General features: G+C 55.0%; 1 protein-coding gene across 1 annotated transcript in view; it reads left to right on the top strand.

The window, feature by feature from the left end:
• Window positions 1-22,446, top strand: part of Arhgef10l (Rho guanine nucleotide exchange factor 10 like) — a 108,236-nt gene that overhangs the window by 35,007 nt on the left and 50,783 nt on the right. The window contains exons 7-19 of the mRNA XM_059255308.1: window positions 1,178-1,294; window positions 3,967-4,075; window positions 7,082-7,188; window positions 7,514-7,591; window positions 8,475-8,654; window positions 9,584-9,700; window positions 10,916-11,008; window positions 11,533-11,706; window positions 15,751-15,896; window positions 17,826-17,840; window positions 18,077-18,258; window positions 21,028-21,143; window positions 21,537-21,664. Of these exons, the coding sequence (XP_059111291.1) occupies window positions 1,178-1,294; window positions 3,967-4,075; window positions 7,082-7,188; window positions 7,514-7,591; window positions 8,475-8,654; window positions 9,584-9,700; window positions 10,916-11,008; window positions 11,533-11,706; window positions 15,751-15,896; window positions 17,826-17,840; window positions 18,077-18,258; window positions 21,028-21,143; window positions 21,537-21,664 (1,562 nt within the window). The remainder of the gene's footprint in view (window positions 1-1,177; window positions 1,295-3,966; window positions 4,076-7,081; window positions 7,189-7,513; window positions 7,592-8,474; window positions 8,655-9,583; window positions 9,701-10,915; window positions 11,009-11,532; window positions 11,707-15,750; window positions 15,897-17,825; window positions 17,841-18,076; window positions 18,259-21,027; window positions 21,144-21,536; window positions 21,665-22,446) is intronic.

The following is a 22,446-nucleotide window of genomic DNA, read 5'->3' as shown; positions in this document are numbered from 1 at the left end:
CTCTCTCCCTCTCTCCCTCCCTCCCTCCTTCCCTCCCTCCCTCCCTCCCTCTCTCCCTCTCTTCTTCTTTCCCTCTCTTCCACCCATTCACCTTTTCCTCCAGTGGAATGCTGGGGTGATCTTGGACTAGCTTGTTTGCATTACAAATCAATGTTCAATGGTGCTACTTTGTTAGCATGTGGCTAGCCAGGGTTGGGGGTTTCACACTGTGGAGACACCAAGACACAAGGCTTGTACCTCTGAGAACCAGTTGGTAAGTATTTATCAGCTCAACACTGCCTCTCGACATGCATCTGTCTCTCCAACATCCATTTGTCCAGTTATAGTTACCCAACCAAATGTAGCCAATTGCTTACCTATCCATTTGTTTGCCTGCTCATCCATCCACTTATCCATCCATCATCCACTCATCCACCCATCCATCCACCCATCCACTCATCCATCCATCCATCCATCCACCCACCCATCCACGCACCCACCCATCCATCCACACATCCATCCATCCATCCATCCATCCATCCATCCATCCATCCATCCATCCATCCATTCACCCATCTATCCATCCACCCATCCACTCATCCACCCATCCATCCACCCATCCACTCATCCATCCATCTATCCATCCATCCATCCATCCATCTTGCATCCACTCACCCATCAATGTATCCATCCCTCCATCCCTCCATCCACCCATCCATCTATCTCTATGTTGTTCACTCAGATGAGTGTCCAGCAATCCTCTAACCACTTATCCCTTTGTCCACATACCTGTTCATTGTCCCCACCCTGTTGTTCAGCCCATCCATCCCTTGTCAGCCTTCCACGTTAGAAGTTTCATTGTCAGGCCTGGGGTGAAGAGAAGACACAATCAGTATCATCCAAGTATCATTCCGCCATGAGAGGGAGGCCTGGGCTCACTTCCCTCCCCATTCTGCTGCCCAGCAGCTGGGAATCCTGCAGCAGAGACCCAGCTTCAGCTGCCTGGCATGCTGGGCCGGATCTGCAGGTGCAGGTTCCAGTTGGATGCACCCAGACTGCTATCCCATCTGCCTGCCCGATTGTCCGTCTGCCACGTGACCTGAGTCTCCTTTTCCCCTGTTGTCTGTGTTTTGTCTCCTCGCTGTCCCGCCTGCTCTTCTCGCCTGCTCTCCTTCTGCCTGGCCGCTTGGGGCCCCAGCTTTCTCCAGACCTGACTAGGCTAAAGGAGAGATACGTCAGGACTAAGAGAGACATCTTGGCTTTGAGAGTTGGGGGTAGAGACATGCAGGAGCTGAAGCTCAAGTACGATTGTAAGGTACTGTCTGTCCCTCGCTCCTGGCCCCAGGGGGCCTTCCTGCTGGGCCGCAGAGGAGGGTGGGTGTGAGCCTGGGGAGGCCACCCTTGATACTTGGGACCTGGCTGCACCTCACATCTGCACTGCAGAAGGGCAAACCCATGAGCCAGCTGTTCCTTCCACTTCCTGGTTCTTGTCTAGACCCCCACCCCCACCCCCCCACACCTGCCAGAGAGATGCCAATGAACCACAAGAACACCCAGTGGCATTTCAAGCCGGAGAGCCCCTAGAATGACCTGGGGTTCTCCTTTTAAAAAATGCAGGTTCCTGGCCAGACCTAGCAGCCATGTGCCTGTAATCCCAGTACTTGGGAGGCTGAGGCAGGAGGATTGGGAATTCAAGACCGGCTTGTGCTATATAGTAGGACTAGGCTCCTGGGTGATGTCGTTGACAGCAGTAGATGGCCTTAATTGAGCACCACACAGCATGGGCCTAGAGCCCTGTGGATTTGGGTTCAATCCCAGCCTCACTGCTTACCCTCTGAGTGACCCTGGGGAGACCCCTTGGCTTCAATGAGTCTCCATTTCTCTGCCGTAAGTAGTGGCGACCCCAGGGTGGATGTGGAGACTGGATGATGAGGCCGGTAAGATACTTGGTGATGTTTGGCTTTATGTGCTTAATGATGGTGGCCACTGTTATTGTACGGTCCCTGTGGCACCCAGAGATGGCTGTCTTTCCACTATCATTTAGTGCCAGGAGAGTAGGGCATGGCTGGTGGTCACCCTGGCAGTCCGCAGCAGCGCTGGGCTCCAGTCTGGTCATGCCAGGGTCTGAGTCCTGTCAATCCTACATCTCTGCCCACTGCAGCAGAGCCAGGGCCAGCAGGAGGACGGGGAGGGACCCCAGCAGACACTCATGAAGGTCGTGACCCAAGAAGGGAGCAAGGAGAGGAGCCAGGAGCCCATGGAGGGTAGAACACTTGGGCCTGTGGCCCAGCTTGCACTGTATGGAAGGGTGCACATGCCAGGCCAGCTCAGGGAACCTTCTGGGGTGTTCACCTGCTGTTCATCTTTGTTCAGAAAAACACCAAATGGAAAGGGCTCTGATGATTCCCTGAAGGCCACACTGAGGGATTCTGAGGATAGGCTCATTGATGGTTCCATCTAGGGTATAATTCCCCCTAGTTGGATGTGTCCTAGAAGAGAGGTTCACCCATGTGCAGTTTCTGGGGTTGACATCTGTTTCCCCATTAGATTTTCTTTTTCTTTTTTAAAGATTTATTTATTACATATACAATGTTTTGTCTACACATATCCCTGCATGTGCATGCCAGAAGAGGGCACCAGATCTCATTACAGATGGTTGTGAGCCACCATGTAGGTGCTGGGATTTGAACTCAGAAGAATAGCCAGTGCTTCTAACCTCTGAGCCATCTCAGAGCGCCCCCCCCCCATTAGATTTTTCAAAGGCACTTATGACCCTTCCTACCAAGAGACCAAAAATCATAGTTATGGCTACAGCAAGGGGTGGGCACCCACTTCCTCTTTGCCTTATTTCCTGAAAGCTGGTCTTGTTCCTAAAAAGCCACCACTCTGTGTTAGTTCTCTAGCCTCAGCCCACCTCCTAGGTTCTCAGCTCCCCCAGGCTCTCAGTCCCCCAGGCTCCCAGCTCCCCCAGGCTCTAACCCCCGAGGCTCTCAGCCCGCCTACCCCAGGCTGTCTGTCTGTCCTCACTCAGACCCTATGAAGAAAAGTGTAGCCCTTCAGTTGGGAGTCAAAGAGCTGCTGGAGGTAGAAGTGAGGCCAGTGAACCCAGGGGAACCCTCACTTCCAGACTGGTATCTTCATCTTCATCAGAGTCTGAGGAAGGAGGGGGTTTCATGGAACATTCATACCATGGCCATGTGGCTCTTCCCGTGAAATGAAATTGAGATTTCCAATTCTTAGCCACATGGCATGTTCAGAGTGCCTATGAGTCACATGTGGGCTCCATATCGGATAGTGCAGATACCCCACCCTTGTGGAACATTCTGATAGTGAATGCTGGTGGTGTGGAAAGTGTTGGGGGTGGGGCAGGGGCAGGGTACAGGGACAGCAGTTTTCCTCTTAGGGTCCTAGTGGCAGGTGTCTGCTTCCCACTCTGAGCATGTCACAGTCCTCTCACCTCAAGGCCTGCTTGGCTTGCTTTATGGCAGCACTGGGCGTGGCTTCTGCATCCTGTGGCCTCAGTTTCCCCTCCCTGTGGGCAGAGGCTTGAACCTGGCTGTTGTGGATGAGGGGTGGGGCTCCTCACCTGGCTAGGCAGGGAGGGGGGTCAGCCTTCAGGGACCTTCCCAGAGCTGGCCTGTTGAGTCTCTGCTCACCTGGGAAGGTAGCCTGTATGCTTCTGTCTGAGGTTCAGAGAGATGTCTACTTGCTGAGGAGTATCAGAGCGGGGGTTTGAACCTAGACCAGGCACTTTCCCCATCCCATCACCCCCTTAGGTACAGGGAAGAGGCCAGGCCCTCTCCTGCCCATGGAGGGACCCTGGAGCATGAGCACATCTCTCTCCCTGCATCTCTGGCCTCTGCTGCTCACCTATCCAGAATGGATGGAACAGGGCTGGCTGACTCTGATGTCTGGGCTGAGGTCCCTTGAAGGCAGGGGTCCCCAGCTCCCCTCAGCTTCTGATGAGTCCCTTTTGCCTTTGCTCAGATGACCCAGCTCATGAAGGCCGCCAAGAGCGGGACCAGGGATGGGCTGGAGAAGACACGGATGGCCGTCATGCGTAAAGTCTCCTTTCTGCATAGGAAAGACGTCCTTGGTGAGCAGGGGCGGCGCTCAGCAATGTCCTCGGGGTGGAGCATGCTGGGGGTGATGTGGCCGGTGCCTGGCCTTTTCTGAACTAAACCCCAAATGTCTGGGTTAGTTCCAGCTTGCTTCCCACACCTCCGACTGGCGCGGCCAGTCTCTTCTGTGAGCCATGGGGCCTCCCTTCAGTGTGGCTAAGGCTGTTTCTCTTCTGCCTCCTGGTTCACCTGACTTCATCCAGAACGTTCTTTGTCCATCTTCATCTCACCACTGCTTACTGAATACCTACTAAACACTGTCCTCAGTGAACCTAACAATTTCTTCCAGGGGCTCCGGGTGCTGTAGGGCATGGGTCAGACTGACATTAGTCTTTTAGGTCCTTGCGGGAGTGTGGAGATGAGCGTGGGTAGAGGTGAAAGGTGAGGCAGAAGAATGGTTACAAGGCAGAGGAGAGCGGAACTCTAGGGCGAAGGTTGAGCATGCACAAAGGCGTTGAGGGTCAACATTTACCGAGTGTGGAGGGGCATCGGATCACTAACCTGCAGATGAGGGGACGGGTACAGAGAGGTCACAGACGTTCCTGAGGACACAGAGGCATGGGGGTGATGGAGGGGGCTGAGGTGAGAGGTCAGGGCTGGGTGACTGTGGCTCTATGGGCCTGACTGGGCGTTTGCCCTTGCCCTTAAAGACACCAGGGTCACCAGGGTTTCAGACAGAAGTGTCCCGTGGTTGGATCTGATCAAGTGGCCACTTACTCGTTCAACAAACCATCTACTGTGGGCTACTAAGGATGGGAGGATTGGAGCCCACAGTCCCGGGATACAGCTGTGAGTGGAGTGGCGATGAATTCTGCCCTGGATTCCGGCAAAGCTAATGCTCTGGTTGGAGTGATGGGAGGCGAAAGTGTGAACAAATAGGGAATATAATGTCTAGTCACAGTAGGCGCTCTGGGAGAAAAACATAGCTGGGGAGAGGGAGGGAGGGATGGAGCAGAGGAAGGGCTGTATGGGGTGTGCTGAGAGCCTGCAGCCCGCTGATGAGGTGGCATTTCAGCATCTGGGGTGAGTCATGCGGGTAGTTGTGGGGAGGGTTGGTTGGGGAAGTGACGCAGGTGGAGAGGGTCCTGTGGTGCCTTTTTGCTACTCCCTGTTGGCTGCCTGGGCCTTCCTGGCTTGCACAGGCCTCCTGCACCTGCCAACTCAAGGCTTTGCCTGGGACCTGCCTCTGGCAGGAGGTGAGGGTTCTGCTGCCCACATGCTCACCTGCCCAGCCGTTGTTTGGTTCTTCTCCCTGCCCTGGCCACTCTTCCGAGATAACCCAGTTCCCGAGGCCCCACTCAGGTCTCCACCTCTTGTTTTTTGATGCCCACCAGGGCACTCACTGATCCCCTCTTCCAGATAATGTCCAGACTGGGGCCCTCAAAAGGTTCCCAGTAAGGCCCAGCACCGGTGACGTGTTACATCTTTGGGGACAGCAGACGAGAGTACAAGGGGACAAAGATGTAGGACAGTAGGCGAATGGCCTGTGATGTCTGGGCAGAACTCTGAGGGTGCCAGACCTTGGGTGGGAGGCGGCCTTATCTGGGGAGTGCCTTCTGCTGGCCTCACACATGGACTGGCACTTAGAAGGAACGTGACTGCAAGCCAAGGAGAACCCGTAGCGCCTCCAGTTTCTTGGAAATTGTGCATTTTTGCTGTTCTGTGCCTCAGTTTCCTCCTTCATGCAATGGGATTAATAACAGTTCCTGTCTCCTGAGGCCAAGGAGATGATGTCCATGTTGCACACAGAAAGAGTCCTGCACAGTAGGCATTGTTCTTGACAACTGTCAGCCCTGGTGGCATTTGGTGCCAGGGTAGCATCATGCTGACTTGGGTCCTGCCCAGTCTCTCTGGCCTCACAGCTGGGACCTCACCCAGTCTCATAGAAGTAACTCTTTAACACTGGCTAAGCCAATCACCCCATGCCTCCTCTCCCTTTGTGGGGGCACTGGCTCTTGTAAGGGAGTACACAGGCTGGATGTTTCTGGGACACCCTCTCCACTCCGCCCACTAGCCCTGGGCCTAAAATGACCCTCCCCCAGAGGCGTTATTAATAGCTGGGCGGCTCAGATCACAGGGCAAGAATGTTACCCAGCAGCTCGTGGGGGAAGAGGAAGCCTCGGTGCCGGCGGCTGGGGTGGATGCGTGATGCCCGAGGCAATATGTGGGCCAGGCAGGAGGGCCTTCACCACCCCCACCCCCACCCCCATGCTGTCATTCGCTGCCCGTCCTCCTCCTCCTCCTCTGTGTCCTGCTCAGGTAAGGGCCAACTGGGTGTCCTGCTCCTCCGGCGGCTGGACTGGCTACTACTTCTCTTTTTCTGTCTCCCGCTTCCTGCTGTCCGTGGCCTCCATGGGCCCTGCAGCCTCTGAATAGCAGGGGTTCACCTCACGGGGGTCTCAGAGCTTGGGAGGACAACTCTTCAGCATCCTACCACGCCTCCTTTTCTCCTTAGGGCCTTGGTTACTGTTGGACTCTGTCTGCCGTGGGCTGAGCCCAGCCCCAGTAGACTGGAGTCCCTGTCACACCCAGCTAAGCCTTCTCTCTTTGGGGGCATCTTTGCATTTTTAAAAATGAAAGAGAAAAGCCGATGGGTTGATTCTTCCTGGGCTGTATTTTCTTCCCCCCCCTTTTGGCATCCAGATGAAAACTATTTTTAGTGCCCAGAGATGGGGACATGAGTGGCTGGCCCATGCCAGGCTGGAGCAGGCAGAGTGGGCAGGTCTCGGCGGGGACAGTGGCCCTGTGGGGTGCTGTTTTCTCATCCTCCAACTCTCCCTCCCGCTCCCTGAGTCAAAGGCTCTCGGGGAGCAGCCGAGGACCATGGGGAGCCTGGGAGCTGGAGCTGGAGCTGACCCACTTGTCTCAGGGGCAGCTGTTCCCAGGTTTGATTCGGGCCTCTTTGAGTGCTTCTCATCTCCTGGGGCCTGGGCAGGAGGTGCCATCCCCCACCGTAGCTACCCTCCCGTTTGTCTTTCCAGGTGACTCAGAAGAAGAAGATATGGGGCTCCTGGAGGTTGGTGTGACAGACTTCAAACCTCCAGCACCAGAGCTGGGCCCCATGCCGGATGGCTTGAGTCCTCAGCAGGTCTGTGGGGAGCGGGGGCATCTGCCAGCCTGCTGCCTGGGGCTATGCTGGTTAGAATCTGAGGGGAAATGACTATGAAGGGGGGTTGGCTTTCGCAGGGAACTGGACTCCGTGTGTTCCATACAGGGTCTGGAGACGGTGAGGTCCCAGAATTTGGGATGCTTAAGACCCACTAGCTCTATGACAACCAGAGCAGGGGTGTCTCTTGGTTCCTCCTGTGTGGCTCTGGGGCTCCCCTTCTTCTCGCCTTTGGGATCCTTCATACATCAGGGACTGGCTCTGCTCCTTGGATCCCACATCCTGACTGTGCTCTTGGCCCGAGCAGGTGGTCCGGAGACACATCTTGGGCTCCATCGTGCAGAGTGAAGGCAGCTATGTGGAGTCGTTGAAACGGATACTCCAGGTGAAACTCCAGAGGACTGGGGGGGGGGGCCTCTGGGACGAGAGCGGGAAGGGCTCTGGAGTCATTTTATAAAGAACATTGGGGGACTGTGGTAGTTTTACAGAGAAGGGGCTAAAAGCCATTCCTGCTTCCGAGGAACAACAGGACGTGTTGGGACGCCAGGGGTTTCCAAGGCCTCTGTCTGTAGTGAGAGCTGTATTCTGAAGTGAAACTGGGAATCTCTGAAATGAGAGTGAAGGCATGTGTTCCCTTTTGTGCCTGGAAGGGACTGTGTCTTCCTGGCCATTCAGATAGCCCTCAAAGCAAGGGTGCAGGGGGACGCCCCCTGTTCCTCACACTGGGGTACCCAGTGACATGTGTGTGGACCCTGTCTGTTTTGGGTTTCCAAGACCTAGACTCCTCAGGGATGCTGGAATGGAGCTGCTGGTGTAGGGACAGTTTGGGACCCATATGAAGGAGTCCAGGCATCATACAAAGTGTCTGGAGGGTGTAGTTCTGACTTTGAGAGTTCAGGGAACTGTGGTGACCTGAGACCTCACCGCTCAGCCACACAGATGGCTCTGAGCTTCCCCCGTAGCCAGCCTTGGCCCTGAGCCACCTACCCAGAGTCCTCACACACAGATGGTGTAGAAGTGATCCTCTTGCTCCCAAGGCAGCTTAACACAGAAGTTCCTGGGGTGGGAGGCGTTGTGGAGTGACAGACAGGGCAGAAATGTCACTTTCAAGGAGAACCTTCTAGAAACATCCATGAACAAGGCAGGATGCTTTTGCCTGCATCAGGAAGGCCCCACTGGGCAGGGGGGTCTGCTCAGTTCTCAGCCTGCTTTGTCTTGGTGGCCTTGAAGATAGCTGGTCTCGTTCTCGCTCCCACCCATCCTGGCAGGATTACCGTAACCCACTCATGGAGATGGAACCCAAGGCCCTGAGCGTCCGCAAGTGTCAGGTGGTCTTCTTCCGCGTAAAGGAGATTCTGCACTGTCACTCCATGTTCCAGATCGCCCTGTCCTCCCGTGTGGCCGAATGGGACTCCACTGAGAAGATTGGGGACCTCTTTGTGGCCTCAGTAGGTGTTTCTACTTGGATTAGCTGGTCCAACCTCCACCCTCACCTGGTTGCCTTGTCTAAGTCAATGATATCAGAGCCCCTGAGTCATGTCCTGCACTAGAGGTTGGGCATGACACCTTGATGTCCTGTAAGAGGTGTGCCAGGCCAAGACAATGTTGAAGCCAGGGTATAGTGGCGGCAGCCTTGCTCAGAGACCAGCCTCATGGGCAGCCCCGGACACGGTGTCGGTTCCTAGCTAAGCATACCAGGTGTGATCAACGAGGCTTGCACATGCTGGCCCAGGGCTGCATCTGTAGCTCCAGGATGAAGCCTCAGGATCTGGGGGAAGAGCCCTGGATCACAGTGCAGGAGTCATGGTTCCAGTTTGGTTTCCCAGCCTCAGGCAGGTGTTGGGATGTCTCTGGGCTCAGATTCCACACCTGTGGAATGAGGAGTGTACTGGAGTCCTGCATGTCAAACTGAAACACTCAGATTTCAGAGAGGGAGTGGGTGAGAAATGGTCCAGCCAACTTTGCTGGGTTGTAAGCCTCTGGGTTCCGCTAGTGGAAGGATAGTTTGAGAATGACAGTGCTTGGGAGAACTTAGATGTGACATCCCAGGTGGGTGTGCCTGGGGGGGCCTATGGTGAGAGATCGACATCTGTAGCTTAGCTGTGGGTGCATCTCCCCAGCGAGGGCTCAGGAACATTTCATTTCCTGGCCATGGTAAGGAAATAGATGGCGCCCAGGCAGCATCCCTGCCCTAGGCTGCTTTCTCTCTCCTGTGGGTTCTGAGTTGCTGTAGAAAAACTCTCTGTTTCCTGTCACCTCGAGACAATCTTCCCAGCTCCGAGACTCCTTCCCTGCGCAGGGTCTCAGAAGCATGGTAGGGTGGGTGCAGCTGCCTCCTCCACCATGGTGATGCAGCTCCTGCTCCTGTTTCTTACAGTTCTCCAAGTCCATGGTCCTAGATGTATACAGCGACTATGTGAACAACTTCACCAACGCCATGTCCATCATCAAGAAGGCCTGTCTCACCAAGCCAGCATTCCTGGAGTTCCTCAAGGTACCCTAGGGCCATGCAGTCCGCACTCACAAGGGACGGACTTGGGGAGGTGCCTCAGGAGAGAAGGGACATTGTCGTGCCAACTTTGGCGTCATGGCTATGGCGAGATTATCTAGGAACCCAGTCTCCAGGGAGCTATCCCTTCTTGCCCTGAGAGGGAGGTGCGAGGGTTAAAGGGTCTGTGTAGTCAGCTCAGGATCCTGGAACCCAATAGGGTGCAGGGCAAACCTGGCACACAGATGGATCTGTGGTGGGTACCACAGGATTGGCCTGTGTTCCCATAGCCGGTGGCTTCCTTGTTTGTGAAGTGACATGGGCATCGCCAGGTCTTGGACTTGACCCAGGAGCAAAAAAGGTTCAAGACTTTGGGAAGCTACAGAACTCTTTAGCTGTGGCCAGGCTGCAAGATCTCTGCGGTGGGGTGCTGTGGGTGAGGGACACAGCCCTGCATCCAAAAGAGGACACAGGGGGATGACATGTTGGGGCTTTGGCAGGAGAGCTCTGCCCCACTGATGAAGATGTGGACCAGGAATGCTTTCTCAAGGGGGAACCATCTGATATGGGTCTTGGGAAAGACAGTTAGAAGGCTGTTTCCAGAGCGAATACTGACAAGAGTAAGAGGCAGGAATGTGGGAGCAGGCAAGGCTGGAAGGATTCTGGGGGCATGGGTACCCCATAAAGAACGCTCCCTGGGGCAGTGTAGTTTAGTTTGGGCTCCTGGATCTTCAGGCCATGGATGAGATAAGAATATTTAAAGCATTGGGAGCCAAGGAAGAGCTTTGAGCTGGGGCAGAAAACGTGGAAGCTGAAGGGGAAGCCGAGAGGTTGCCAGGGATATGGGGCAGGACCCACATGGCACGTGGGTAGAGTAAGCAAGCAGGTGTGAAGTAGGACAGGGAGACCCCCATGCTCACCCTCACCCTGGCCCAGGCCTCTGCTCTTAGTTTACATAGAGGGAATGGTAATGTTGGTTCCGTATAGACGGCAGTGAGTAAACTTGGATTTTTCGGTTTTCCTTTCAGTGGCTGTTCAGGTTCTCCGAGGGTGTGGCTTACATAGGGTGTGCCATGGTGGGAGGGTCCCTGACTGTGGATTCCAGGTTGAACAGGATTCTAGAGCCCAGGGAGAGGTTCCCAGGATGGGGACTAGGTCTGGACCCTGGTGCTGGACCCCTGCTGTGGAAGATTGACAAGTGACATGGCCTTGTCCCCACAGCGGCGGCAGGTATGCAGTGCGGACCGAGTCACCCTCTACGGGCTGATGGTGAAACCCGTTCAGAGATTTCCACAGTTCATCCTCCTGCTCCAGGTACTGCCTGGGACTCCCCAAGGGTCAGGGGAGGGCTGTGGGTAGGGGGGTCCAGTGGATCTCATCTGTGGTCCACTCCTGTTTTGGGGCTTGCTTTATCTTTGTCGACTTTGAAAGGGCAGCCTGTTGTGCTCAGCAGCATTTAAAAAAGAAGATTCATTTTATATATATATATATATATATATATATATATATATATATATATATATATATATATGGATGTGTGTCTGTGTGTGGGCATGTGTAAGTGCATGCTGGTACATTGGAGGCCAAGGGTGTTGGATCCAATAGTGCTAGAATTACAGGCAGTTTTGGGTCATCTGATAGGGATGTTGGGAAATTGAAATTGGGTCTTCTGCAAGAACTGGAAGCTCTCTTATTCACTGAGCCATCTCTTTAACGTGTGTGTGTGTGTGTGTGTGTGTGTGTGTGTGTGTTTGTGTGTGTTCACAGTGTGTGGGTGTGTGTGCATGCGAGCACATGTGTGGGGCATGCCTTATTCGTGCTCTCTCTGGCCCTGGCAGGACATGCTGAAGAACACTCCTCGAGGCCACCCTGACAGACTGTCGCTGCAGCTAGCCCTCACGGAGCTGGAGACGCTGGCCGAGAAGCTGAATGAGCAGAAGCGGCTGGCCGACCAGGTGGCAGAGATCCAGCAGCTGACCAAGAGCGTCAGTGACCGCAGCAGCCTCAACAAGGTGGGTGTGCACCTAGCCCTTGGGTCCCTCTGTGCATCGGGGCCTCACCTGCCTCACCTGCTGCTTCTGCAGCTTTCCTGGGGTCACTTACTAGGTGGCAATGTTCTCTGAGGGAGGGGAGCCTGATCCACTGGATCACTGTGATTCATGTTATTTTAGGACAAAAGAAAGTTTTGTTCTTTCATCTAATTACTAGGACAGAGTTTTGTTCATTAGTCTAATTAACCAGAGACTGTACACTAGTATCATAGTTAAGTGAATGGATTCTGAAATCTCCATCTAAATCAGATTTATTTTATTTTATTTTATTTTATTTTATTTTATTTTATTTTTTTTGAGACAGAATCTCATGTATTCCAGGCTGCCTTTAAACTCACTCTGTAGCTGAGGGGGATTTTGAAATTCTGATCCTCCTGCCTCTACTTCCCCATGATGGGATTACATGCATGTACCTCCATGCCCAGTTTATGCATGTTGGGGGTTGAACCTAGGATTTTAGGCATGTTAGTCAAGTGCTCTATCCACTGAACTACACCCCCCCACCCCCCACCCCCAGCCTCAGTGCAAGTTTTTAGCCAGTGTGCTGGTGAACACCTGTGATTCTGGTGCTTGGGAGATAGAGGCAGAGAGAGAGCAAGAGTTTCAGGTCAGCCGGGATGCAGAGGGAGTTCTAGGGCAGCCAGACATAGGTACAGAAGAGAAGACAAGGCCAGGTGCTGGAGGCTGCAGGCTCTCTGTTTTCCTGGCACGTGTGGAGTGAGTCCCTCACTGCCCCGCGCAGGCCTGCAGATCCTACATCTGCCCTCATGCTCACTGGTGGGAGGGTGGAGGTGGAAAGGGATGGTCTGCAAGTGAGGTGACCTTGCCAGGGCTTACGAGATGGTTGTTTCCAGAGAGGCCACATGGTGTGAGGTCACAGGAAGTGTTCGATGTTCTGGGGAGTCCCAAGGCAGAGCTGAGGCTAGCGGCTGGCTCTTCCTGGAAGGAGATTTCAGCAGTGTGGAGAGAATGTCCACTGTCCAGGAGGGTGGCCTGGGAGACAGCAGTGTGGAGAACTCTCCGCTGGGACTGCTGGCTTTGATTTTTGTTGTTGACCTTCGCCAGGTCATGGAATCAGGCTGGGCTGGGTCACCTGAGGTCCTGAAGTCCTGAGCGTCAGGCACTCCCATAGCTGCCCTGCCCCGGCCACAGGCAGGCTGCAGGCCTATTTGGGCCCACATTGTTCTTTTAAGAAGGTGGAAGTCATTGGCAGCACTTAAAAATTGGGACATGCCATAGACCTCAGATTCGAGGAACTTTCCCTGAGGGCTGGAGAGCTGGTACAGCAGCTGCCTGTGTGGTTCCCTTCACCTGAGAGCGGTTACCCACTTCCGCTTGATCTTACTGGCGCCCCTCACTGAGGGCACGTGTTGGCTTGAAGGCGTCTGGTTTGCTTCACCTGTCTGGGAGCCGGGGATTTGGGGTGTGTGGCAAGAAGAAAGGGGAACAGGGCCTTCCCCTGGGGGGAGCGTCCCATTCAGGATTGCCCAGGGTGGCTCCTTCAGGGACCATCCCCCGCCCCTCTGGACAGTACAGACTCCCCCAGGCCCCAAGCCTGCCATTTTGGAATATCTCTGGAAGGAAGGCATCGGTTCCCGAAGCTCTCTGTGCTGGCCTTTGTGTTGGAGAGGCTTCTTCCAGCAGCAGATGGAGCCTGGCAGGCCAGAGAAGTCTGTTGGTCCTGTCCTGGAAAGAGCTGTGTGCCCTCTTCCACTGCCCGTCCCCACCCCCACCCCAACACCCAGATGTAGCAGGAGGAGGTCAGCCAGACCCGTTTGCTATCAGGCTAGAGGATGGATGACCTGAGCCTCAGTTTCCCCCCTCCACTGAGTAAAGGGTGAGCTGGGCAGGTGTGGATGCTAATGTGGAGAGGGTGTCAGCTGCACACCGTGGGGTCCCCCCCCCCTGCCCCGTCCAGGGGACTCTTTGGACAATCTGGAGCAGTTGAGGATCACATCAGTGGTCGTTCTCTGGCCATCACCCGGAGAGAAGGGGAAATGAAACTGGGAGGGGCAGAAACAGACCCATGAGCTGTTTTTAAACAGCCGACTCAGGAGCCTCCAGAGGGGTGCTGGTGCAATGGTTTTCCTTTTCCTTTTTAATCTGCATAAGGGACAGGGCCTACGGCCTGAAGCCCAAGGGACTTTCCTCTCCCCAGCGTAGGTCCTGGCAACTGTGGCTGCTGCCTGACTTGTGTTGTCTTGCGCTGGGTCCGCCTTGCTTATGGACACTGTGGAGAAGTGGGGCCACAGCAATGGCGGGGCCTCCAGCGACCTTGGGGCTTCTGTAAGGTGGGAACAGTGAGACTCCTGTTGAGCCAGGCACTGCCACACAATGCAGGGAGACAAAGCAGTGGGGGGTCATTCTGTGTGGGGGCCGTGGGGAGCCCTGTGGGTACTGCACACCTCGGAAGCCGTTTCTGTACCTCAGGGCTGCTGAGCTGATATATGCGGAGTGCTTCTGAGTCCCACAGTGCCTGCCACCCAGCAATGTCTGTGCCACCAGGACCTGAGTTTGTGCGTTCACTTGAGGGGTGCTCTGAGAAGCCGGGTCCTCTTCAGGAGACGCCAGCAGGGAGAGGTTGGGACCAAGACTGTCAGAGTCACACTATTCAGTAACAGATTTCACTGGATCCTCCACTTAAAAAAACCCCAGAAGGAAAAAGTCATTTCTCAGAGGGATTTTGGATGGGGGCCCCTGTGAAGTGGGGTGGGCTTGGTCAGGTGCTCGGGGTCTGAGAGTCTTTGGTCTCCCGAGAATAGGCGTTGATGACCAGCAGATCTATATACATCCCCTCACAAGGCTGTGCAAGGGATGATGTGGGCTGATGGGTCAACAGTTCATGGTGAAGCTGTGGGGCTCCTTCCAGGTCAGGTGTCCCCAGAAAGTTAAGTCTCTCTGTTTTAAACAGCCGACTCAGGAGCCTCCAGAGGGGTGCTGGTGTGATGGTTTTCCTTTTCCTTTTTTTTTTTTTTTTTTTTTTTGGTTTTTCGAGACAGGGTTTCTCTGTGTAGCTTTGCGCCTCTCCTGGAACTCACTCTGTAGCCCAGGCTGGCCTCGAACTCACAGAGATCCGCCTGCCTCTGCCTCCCGAGTGCTGGGATTAAAGGCATGCGCCGCCACCGCCTGGCTCCTTTTCCTTTTTAATCTGCATAAGGGACAGGGCCTACGGCCTGAAGCCCAAGGGACTTGAACAGCAGCACTGAAACAGGGTCTGCTGTGGGCACCCACTGCACATCTAATGCAGGGCATCCTGTGCCCTCCCAGGGCCCCTGGGACTGTTTAATGTGCTCTGCTGCGGCCTTGAAATTCAGGCTGACCTTTGAACCCGTGTTTGCCTGGCGTAGTGGCTTTGTGTGTTACTTGACTGGGTAGATACCATGTTCATTACTCAGGTGATCTGAGCAGTGGAGATACTGAGGGAATTGAGGTCCCAACTGAAGTGTCCTGTGACTGCCCAACCGGGGCCTGTAGGAGCTGCTCAGAGACAGTGTCTGTTTGGTGAAGGTCATTACGGGATCACGATACGTGGGGATGATGGCAGAAGCCAGCTCACCTGGAAAAGAGGCTGCTGGGCTCTGCTCTGGCCAGGGTGGCTAGGCAGGTTCGCCAGGGTCTCCCCAAAGTAGAGAACCCAATGTGTGTGCCCTGGTCTTCCCTGTCTAGTGTATCTTGTTGTCTAGTGATAGGTGTTGGCCCTGGGCCCTCCTCTACTTCTCCCAGCTGCCCCCTTAGTTTCTCTTTGTCTACAGAGTCTCTAGCCCAGGCTATCCTCAAATTCCAGCTGTTTTTGAGAAGTCTCACTGCATAGTCCAGGCTGGCCTGAACCTCATGGTCCCAGCCCCACCCCTGAGTGCTGGGGTTGCTGTAGGCTTACATTACCACGCAGAGTCTTGGTCTCTTTTCTGGAAGGTGGGAGAGGTTCTGAACCTCTGGCCTGGCTGTCTGCGAAGCACCCTAGATCGTGACACGGGTGTTGACCTTCTCTGTTCCTTCCTTCTGCAGCTGTTGACCTCTGGCCAGCGGCAGCTGCTTCTGTGTGAGACCCTGACGGAGACGGTGTACGGAGACCGTGGGCAGCTGATCAAGTCCAAGGAACGCAGGGTCTTCCTGCTCAACGACATGCTGGTCTGTGCCAACATCAACTTCAAGTAAGAGCCTGGAGTGGCGTGGGGCACCCCCTTCCCAGAGGATCCTTGTTGTCTCCCCTCCCCCCCAGCCTCGGCGCCACGGTCCTTCTGTAGCCCTGATGAGGTCTCAGATACTTGGCCTTCCTCGAACCTCCCTCATGTCCTGCTTTGTCCTTGGCCCCTAATGCCAGAGGGATTTGGACTAGTCAGGGGCATCCTCTGACCCCAGACTCACCATCATTCACAGCCTAGGGCCACGTGCTACAAGACTCTGATCTTAGTAGCTGAGCCTGCAACCTTGTAGTTGAAGAGGGTTTTCCTTGTGTCTACCCCAGACCCCTGTTGCTTTAGCTCACATGGGGTTCCTATATCTCAGAGCTGCTTGTACTCCCCACCCCAACCCTTCCCTCCCCACAGAGTAGTTTCTGCCTGTAGGAACATGGTTTCCAGCCCATGGGAGGCTGTAGAACCCAGAACTGGGCTGTGGGCTTAGCCTGAGATAGCGGGAACTGGGCTGGTGGGAGGAAGGTGGTCTGTGGCTGTGTTAAGCTGCCAGGACCTCACATTTGGCTAGCACAGGAGTCCACGCAAATGTCAAGACCTTTGGTTTCACTCGACTGTTTGGGTGATGTAATATATGGGGCCACACTGCCTCAGGCCATGAGAGCTAGGATCTGGGACCTGTGCTCCGCAATCCTCTTGACCTCACCCAGAAGGGCGACTTGCAGGTGTCCCTTGTGTGACCCTGTAGGTCTAGGGGATGGAGACTATTTTCTGTGTACTCCTAGAATTCATGCTGTGACCTTTGCAGCAGGATCCTGGGAGAATCCTTTAAGAGCCTGGGACACAGCCTGGTGCAGCTGATAGAGTCAGGCCTGGAAGTGGCCAGTGACTACTGTCAACCCAGGCCAGGTCTCCCACCTCCCAGCTTGGGTACTCACAGTGTCGTGTGTGTGTGTGTGTGTGTGTGTGTGTGTGTGTGTGTGTGTGTGTGCCCAGAGTCTTATTTACACTGTGCACCCAGCATTGGCTTGTGCATTTCTGTTCATGGCCACAGAGTGGAAACCTTGTGGCTGCAGATCTGGGGTCCTGAGGGGAGAAATCAGGGCTGCAGGGCTCATCCGCCCACTGTCGTCCTGTCCTTCCATCTGCTCACCCATCAGCTGTAGACGGAGCCTGCTCTGTGCTGCTTCCCTGCTTCCGGCCTGGTGGGAGACTTGGCAAGGAAGCTTCTGCCAGAGCTGATGTGGGCGCTCACTCACCCATTCACCCACTCATTCATTCATTCATTCATTCATTCATTCATTCATCTCCAAGTGCTTTGAATCTTTCTAAAAACTGTTTTTAACATGGTGTGTGTGTGTGTGTGTGTGTGTGTGTGTGTGTGTGTGTGTGTGTCTGTGAGAGAGAGCATGTGTAGGTCGGAGTACAACTTTGGGAGTCAGTTTTTACTTCTCTCACTATTTGGATCTTGGGGATCGAACTCAGATCATCAGGCTTGGTGGCAAGTACCTTTATCCACTGAGCCATCTCGCCAATCCTGGGTACTGTGAATCTTAAGTCCCACTATGTCTAGACATCCAGCAGGGCCAGGACCAGACCACTGCCCTTCTCAGCCTTATGTTGTTCAGGGTTGAGCATGTGTGAAGAGTGGGGTGCTAGCGCTCAAGTTTAGGGACACCAGTTTGCAAATTTGACTGAGTCACTTAACTCTGTTGAGTATCCGTCTCCTGTTTTGGGATCCTGAAGCCACTGGGGAGGTGGCTGTAAGAATCAGAGAGGATGGCTGGTTGAGCCCCAGGAAGGCTTTCTGTGTGGTTCCCCTCTGTTCACACCGGGCCTAGGTAGCCATGCCTCCATGCTGCCTAGGCCAGTGGCCAGCCTCCAGAATTCCCAGCCCCACGGGAATGTGCCGTCCAATAACGCCTATCCTTCTTGTCTTTTCTCCAGGCCCTCCAATCACAGGTAGGTAGCTTGTGGCTTGGGGACTCAGGCATGTGACTCTGGTTCTGGGCCTGGGCTTCCTGGTGCAATGGCTTGGTGTGGGGTCCTTGCACTGCGTGGCCTGGCTTGGTTTGGGCCTGAGGTCCCATGCTTGGGCTGTCTGGAGCCTGGCTAAGCGGAGGTGCTGGGAGTTGGAGTTGTGCTGCCTCTGGGCTGGGCTGCAGCAGACTCTTCAGCGCTCTTCTTCTGTCCTGCAGGGGCCAGCTAGAGATCAGCAGCCTGGTGCCTCTGGGGCCCAAGTACGTGGTGAAGTGGAACACAGCGCTGCCCCAGGTGCAGGTCGTGGAAGTGGGTCAGGACGGCGGTGCCTACGACAAGGACAATCTGCTCATCCAGCATGCTGGCGCCAAGAAGGCCACGGCTGCAGGGCAGGCCCAGAGTGAGTACTGCCCAGCTGCTGCCCCTCACCTGCTAAGTGTCTAACCTGGGCCAGGGACCACAGCTGGTGGGGGCGGGGCCTAGAGAGTCTTGCTGTTGTACCTAAGTGCAGATCTGTGGCTTCAGTGGCACATGTGTGTCCCTGTGGTCTCATTCCCCACCTAGTGCTAGACTCCCTCACGCACAGCTCACACAGTGACAGAGAGAGGCCAAGTGTGAACTGACTCGGAGCTGTCTCCGGTGAGACCTTGGACAAGTGCCTTCTGTTTGTACCTAGTGTGCCTCCTGGTACATTGAGGAACTAGGGGTACTCATCTTACCCCCTGATCTCCAGGGGTGCTAGAGAACTCAGGTCTGTCTGTCTGTCCCTTCCTGGGCCCATGTCTCTCCGTTTTGACTCAAGCTCTCAGACTCTGTTGGAAGACAGGGGAACAACTTAGAAGCCAGAGCCTTCTGCCTGGTAGCGTCTCCCTGTCTGCTCTCTGCCTGCTCACTGGCCACCACCACTGTGCATCTGGACCACTGCACATCTGGACCACTGCAGTGGCCTCTGCCTGCTTTTGTCCTTTGTCCCCTTAACCCCCTGGACCTTCTCCAGAGCTTAGTTCAGATGTAATTAGTATATGTAGGTAGTGTAGTGTAGTATGCCACGACCTCCTCAGTGTTCTTCTGATGCTCTTGGGGACATCTGCCTGCCTCCTCCCTCCCTCCTGGCCTCTGATGGGGCTCCTCGGCCTCTCTGGGGTCCTCGCTGGGGAGTGTACTCCTTTTGGCTGCAGGGTCTTCCCCACTCTGTGCCTTTTTTGCCGTCTGTGTCAAGGACTCCTTTCCTCTCTTCCCCATGCCCGTCTCTCCGATGGCCTGAGCTTGGGCCTGAGCCTCGTCCTGGGCTCTCCAGGCCTCAGGCTGAGTTTTCTGAGGTTGCTGCATTCCTCACGGTGGGGAGGGTGTGATGGTAGGTGTGGGAAGGAACCAGTCACATTGCATCCCTAGTCTGGCAGCAAGGAGAGGTGAATGTTGGTGCTCAGTTCGCTTTCTCCTTTTTATTCAGTCCAGGGCCCCAGCCCATGGGACGGTGCTGCCCACATTCATTCAGAGTGGGTCTTCCCACTGCAGTAAACATAATCTGGAAACTCCTCACCAAGCTCGGAGGTGTGTCTCCTAGGCGACTCTAGAGCCTGTCAAGTTGGCAGTACTCGCCAGCATGACTGACCATTGGTTGCATGGAACCTTGGTTTCAGCCAGGGCCTGAGGCCCAGAGATACTAAGCCGCAGGCCTGGCAGAGTATAGAGTACTGCACACAGTACCTTCCATGAACAAAAGGCACTGGAGTTTCGCTTCCCCTCCCCACCACCACCCTGCCCACAGCCCTGCCTGGATGCTTGCCTCACGGGCTCCCGAAACTCCGGAAATTTTGAGGCTTGATTGCGACAGCTGTTCTGGCCCACTGTGGGTGAGGCGGGAGAGGGGGGCAGCCCCGCTTGGGTGCCTTCACCCCCATTCAACTCTCTTCTTCTTGCCCACTGCCAGGCTGTGGCTCTGGGAACCCTGTGTCCCCGACTCTGTCCCCCTGCAGCCATGGTCCCCAAGCCTGACCCCCTTGAAAGGAGAGAAGCTCTGTAGATTCTTGGTTGACCTTAGATAATTGTTTATTATATTATTGTGCAAATATGGATGCACAGAAAGCTCCTTGCATTTAACAAATGTGCTTTTAGCCCTTGAACAACAGTGAAACCCAAACAAAACACAAACTGGATAAAAACAACACTATAGAACAATAAATAAAATTCCCGTCCACAGTATTAATTTGTTGTGACAGGTGACATTTTGTTTTGTTGAACCCAGACTGCTCACAGAATAGATGCAGCATGCTTTCCCGTGAGTGGGTTCCCCGCCCCCATCCTGCAGGGTGACTTATGTGGAGCCCCGTCTTCCCACCAGCGTCCATCCTTTGGGCATTTTCTTTCTGTCAGTGTGTCATTACCATACCGTGTGCCCCTGCTCTTTGCTGGCTCCCCATGGACCTTTATGTAGTCCCACTCAGCCCCTGAATCCTCAAAAGCCCTGACCCCATGCAGCAGAATGTGACATTAAAGTCACAATATCCAGGGGGCATGGAATGACCCAGAAAGAGGCCTCAGCAACCTTACGTAGCCCGAGAAACCACGGCCTAGCGTGTGCCATCCTGTTCCCAAGGTGACACCCAAGGACTTCTCTGCACTGTCTTGCCCATCACTCACGGTGTCTCTTGCTAACCACCCAGCTTCTGTATTTGTATCATCATTGGAGCTCTAGGCCTATTCAGTCCCCACCATTGGCTCGTCACACTGGTACCATCTCCTCCCCTCCCCTGCTCTCTGCCCATCTCCCTGGGTCCTAAGTCCCATAAGAGCAAGGACCCTGCCTGCTCTGCATAGCAGGTCCCCCATATGTCATTGAACAGTTTGCTTTTTGCGGGCTGCTATAAATCTCAGTAGCTTTGCATACGCTCTTCTCTGGCTTGGCCATACCCGTCACATTCTGGCCTGCGGTAGGCTCCTTGGTTCTCCAACATGGCTGATTTAGTCTTATGGTCCTTGTGAGCCTCACTCAGTATGACTGTGTCACCGTCCCAAGTGTGACACCTTCCTTCTGCTGGGAACTCCCTCCCTGGTCGTGTCTCCTCCAAGTTGCCAATGCCTCTTCTCTATGGACATGGCTTACTTTTCCCTGTCGGCAGATGCTTACCTCCCCCAGCCCCAAGGCTGAGTCCGGTGTCTTCTCTACCAGACAAGGTGTACCTGGGCCCGCCGCGCCTCTTCCAGGAGCTACAGGACCTGCAGAAGGACTTGGCAGTGGTGGAGCAGATCACCCTGCTTGTCAGCACCCTGCATGGCACTTACCAGGTGGGTGTGGCCCCGGCGGTGGTGAGGGGGCATCCCAGCATGGTGCTCCCGTGTGCCCTGGCTCTGAGCAGGGAGCAGTGGTAAAGGCTGGGATCCCCTGGCTTCTCAGAAGCCTTTGCATACATCTGGCTTTATGCAACAGTTGGAAGTCTTACCGATCCTCCCTAGCCTCTGCCCCAGGCTGCAGAGCATCTAGTTAGGAGGGTGTCCCTCTTGGAGGAAGCAACAGCCGGGTGGGTTCTCATCCAGGGCTGGGAAGTCCCAAGTATAGGTGGGATTGCCTCCTGTGTGGCTAAATTATCCCATTGTGCTGGGTGCTGTCACTGTGGTAGGACTTGTGTGGTTTGGGGGGAGCCAGGAGATGGTGGTGACCCCTTTCCTCCCCAACACTAGAATCTGAACACGACTGTGGCCCAAGACTGGTGCCTGGCCCTGCAGCGGCTGATGCGAGTGAAGGAGGAGGAGATCCACTCTGCCAACAAGTGCCGCCTGAGGCTACTGCTGCCCGGGAAGCCTGACAAGTGAGCGGGTGTCTGGGAGGGAGGGGGTGCTGTGATGAGAGAGTCCACACCCACTGTGGACCAGGCCCCGGCTGGCTAGCACCTGGCACACAGTCAGTACTCAGCAAAGAACGCAGGAATGCATGGAGGTCTTGCTGACACCCCGGGTCAGCTTGGCTCTCTGTTGGCCGACTCAGACACTCAGTCTCCAGTGAGCTCACTGTGTCTTACCTTCTTCCCTCTCATCAACCCATGGCCTCCCAGACCCTCTTCATAGACCCAGCCTCCCCAGTTCAAGGTCCTCTGCTCACAAGATTCACCACAGGAGCAGTGGGACACCCCCCCTCCCCACACATGCCCCGTGTAGAAGCAGTCCTGAGGCAGTGACTGACAGGGAAAGGAGTCCAGTTGGCCCTCTTCCAGATCTGCAGGGTGTGCCTCAGTATCCCCACTTTACGAACAAGGAAGTGAGGCCAGAAGGACAGGGACAGGCTCAGAACCCCTGGGCTTTGCTTGTGGAAGGAGGTGGGATCCGTGCAGTGGGCTCCTGGGCAGGGGAGTGCTCGCTGCTCGGGGGTGGGCCTCTGGGTGGGGGAAGATGGAGCCTGGCATCAGTTGCAGGGGTGCGAGAAGAGAGAGCAGAGTGTCCTTGTGTCTGAGTGTGGGAGTCTGCAGCTTGAGCTCCAATCCAGGTCGTCCCCTTCTCTGCTCCTGACTCCTCTCTCTGCCCAGCACCCTAGAGAGTGAGAGACACAGCCCTGCCCACCTCCCAGGGGGGCCTGGGTTACTCACAGGACTCTAAA

Source organism: Peromyscus eremicus, chromosome 2, assembly GCF_949786415.1.
Source record: "Peromyscus eremicus chromosome 2, PerEre_H2_v1, whole genome shotgun sequence".
Lineage (NCBI taxonomy): Eukaryota > Metazoa > Chordata > Mammalia > Rodentia > Cricetidae > Peromyscus > Peromyscus eremicus.
This window is presented reverse-complemented; position numbering and strand designations above follow the sequence as displayed.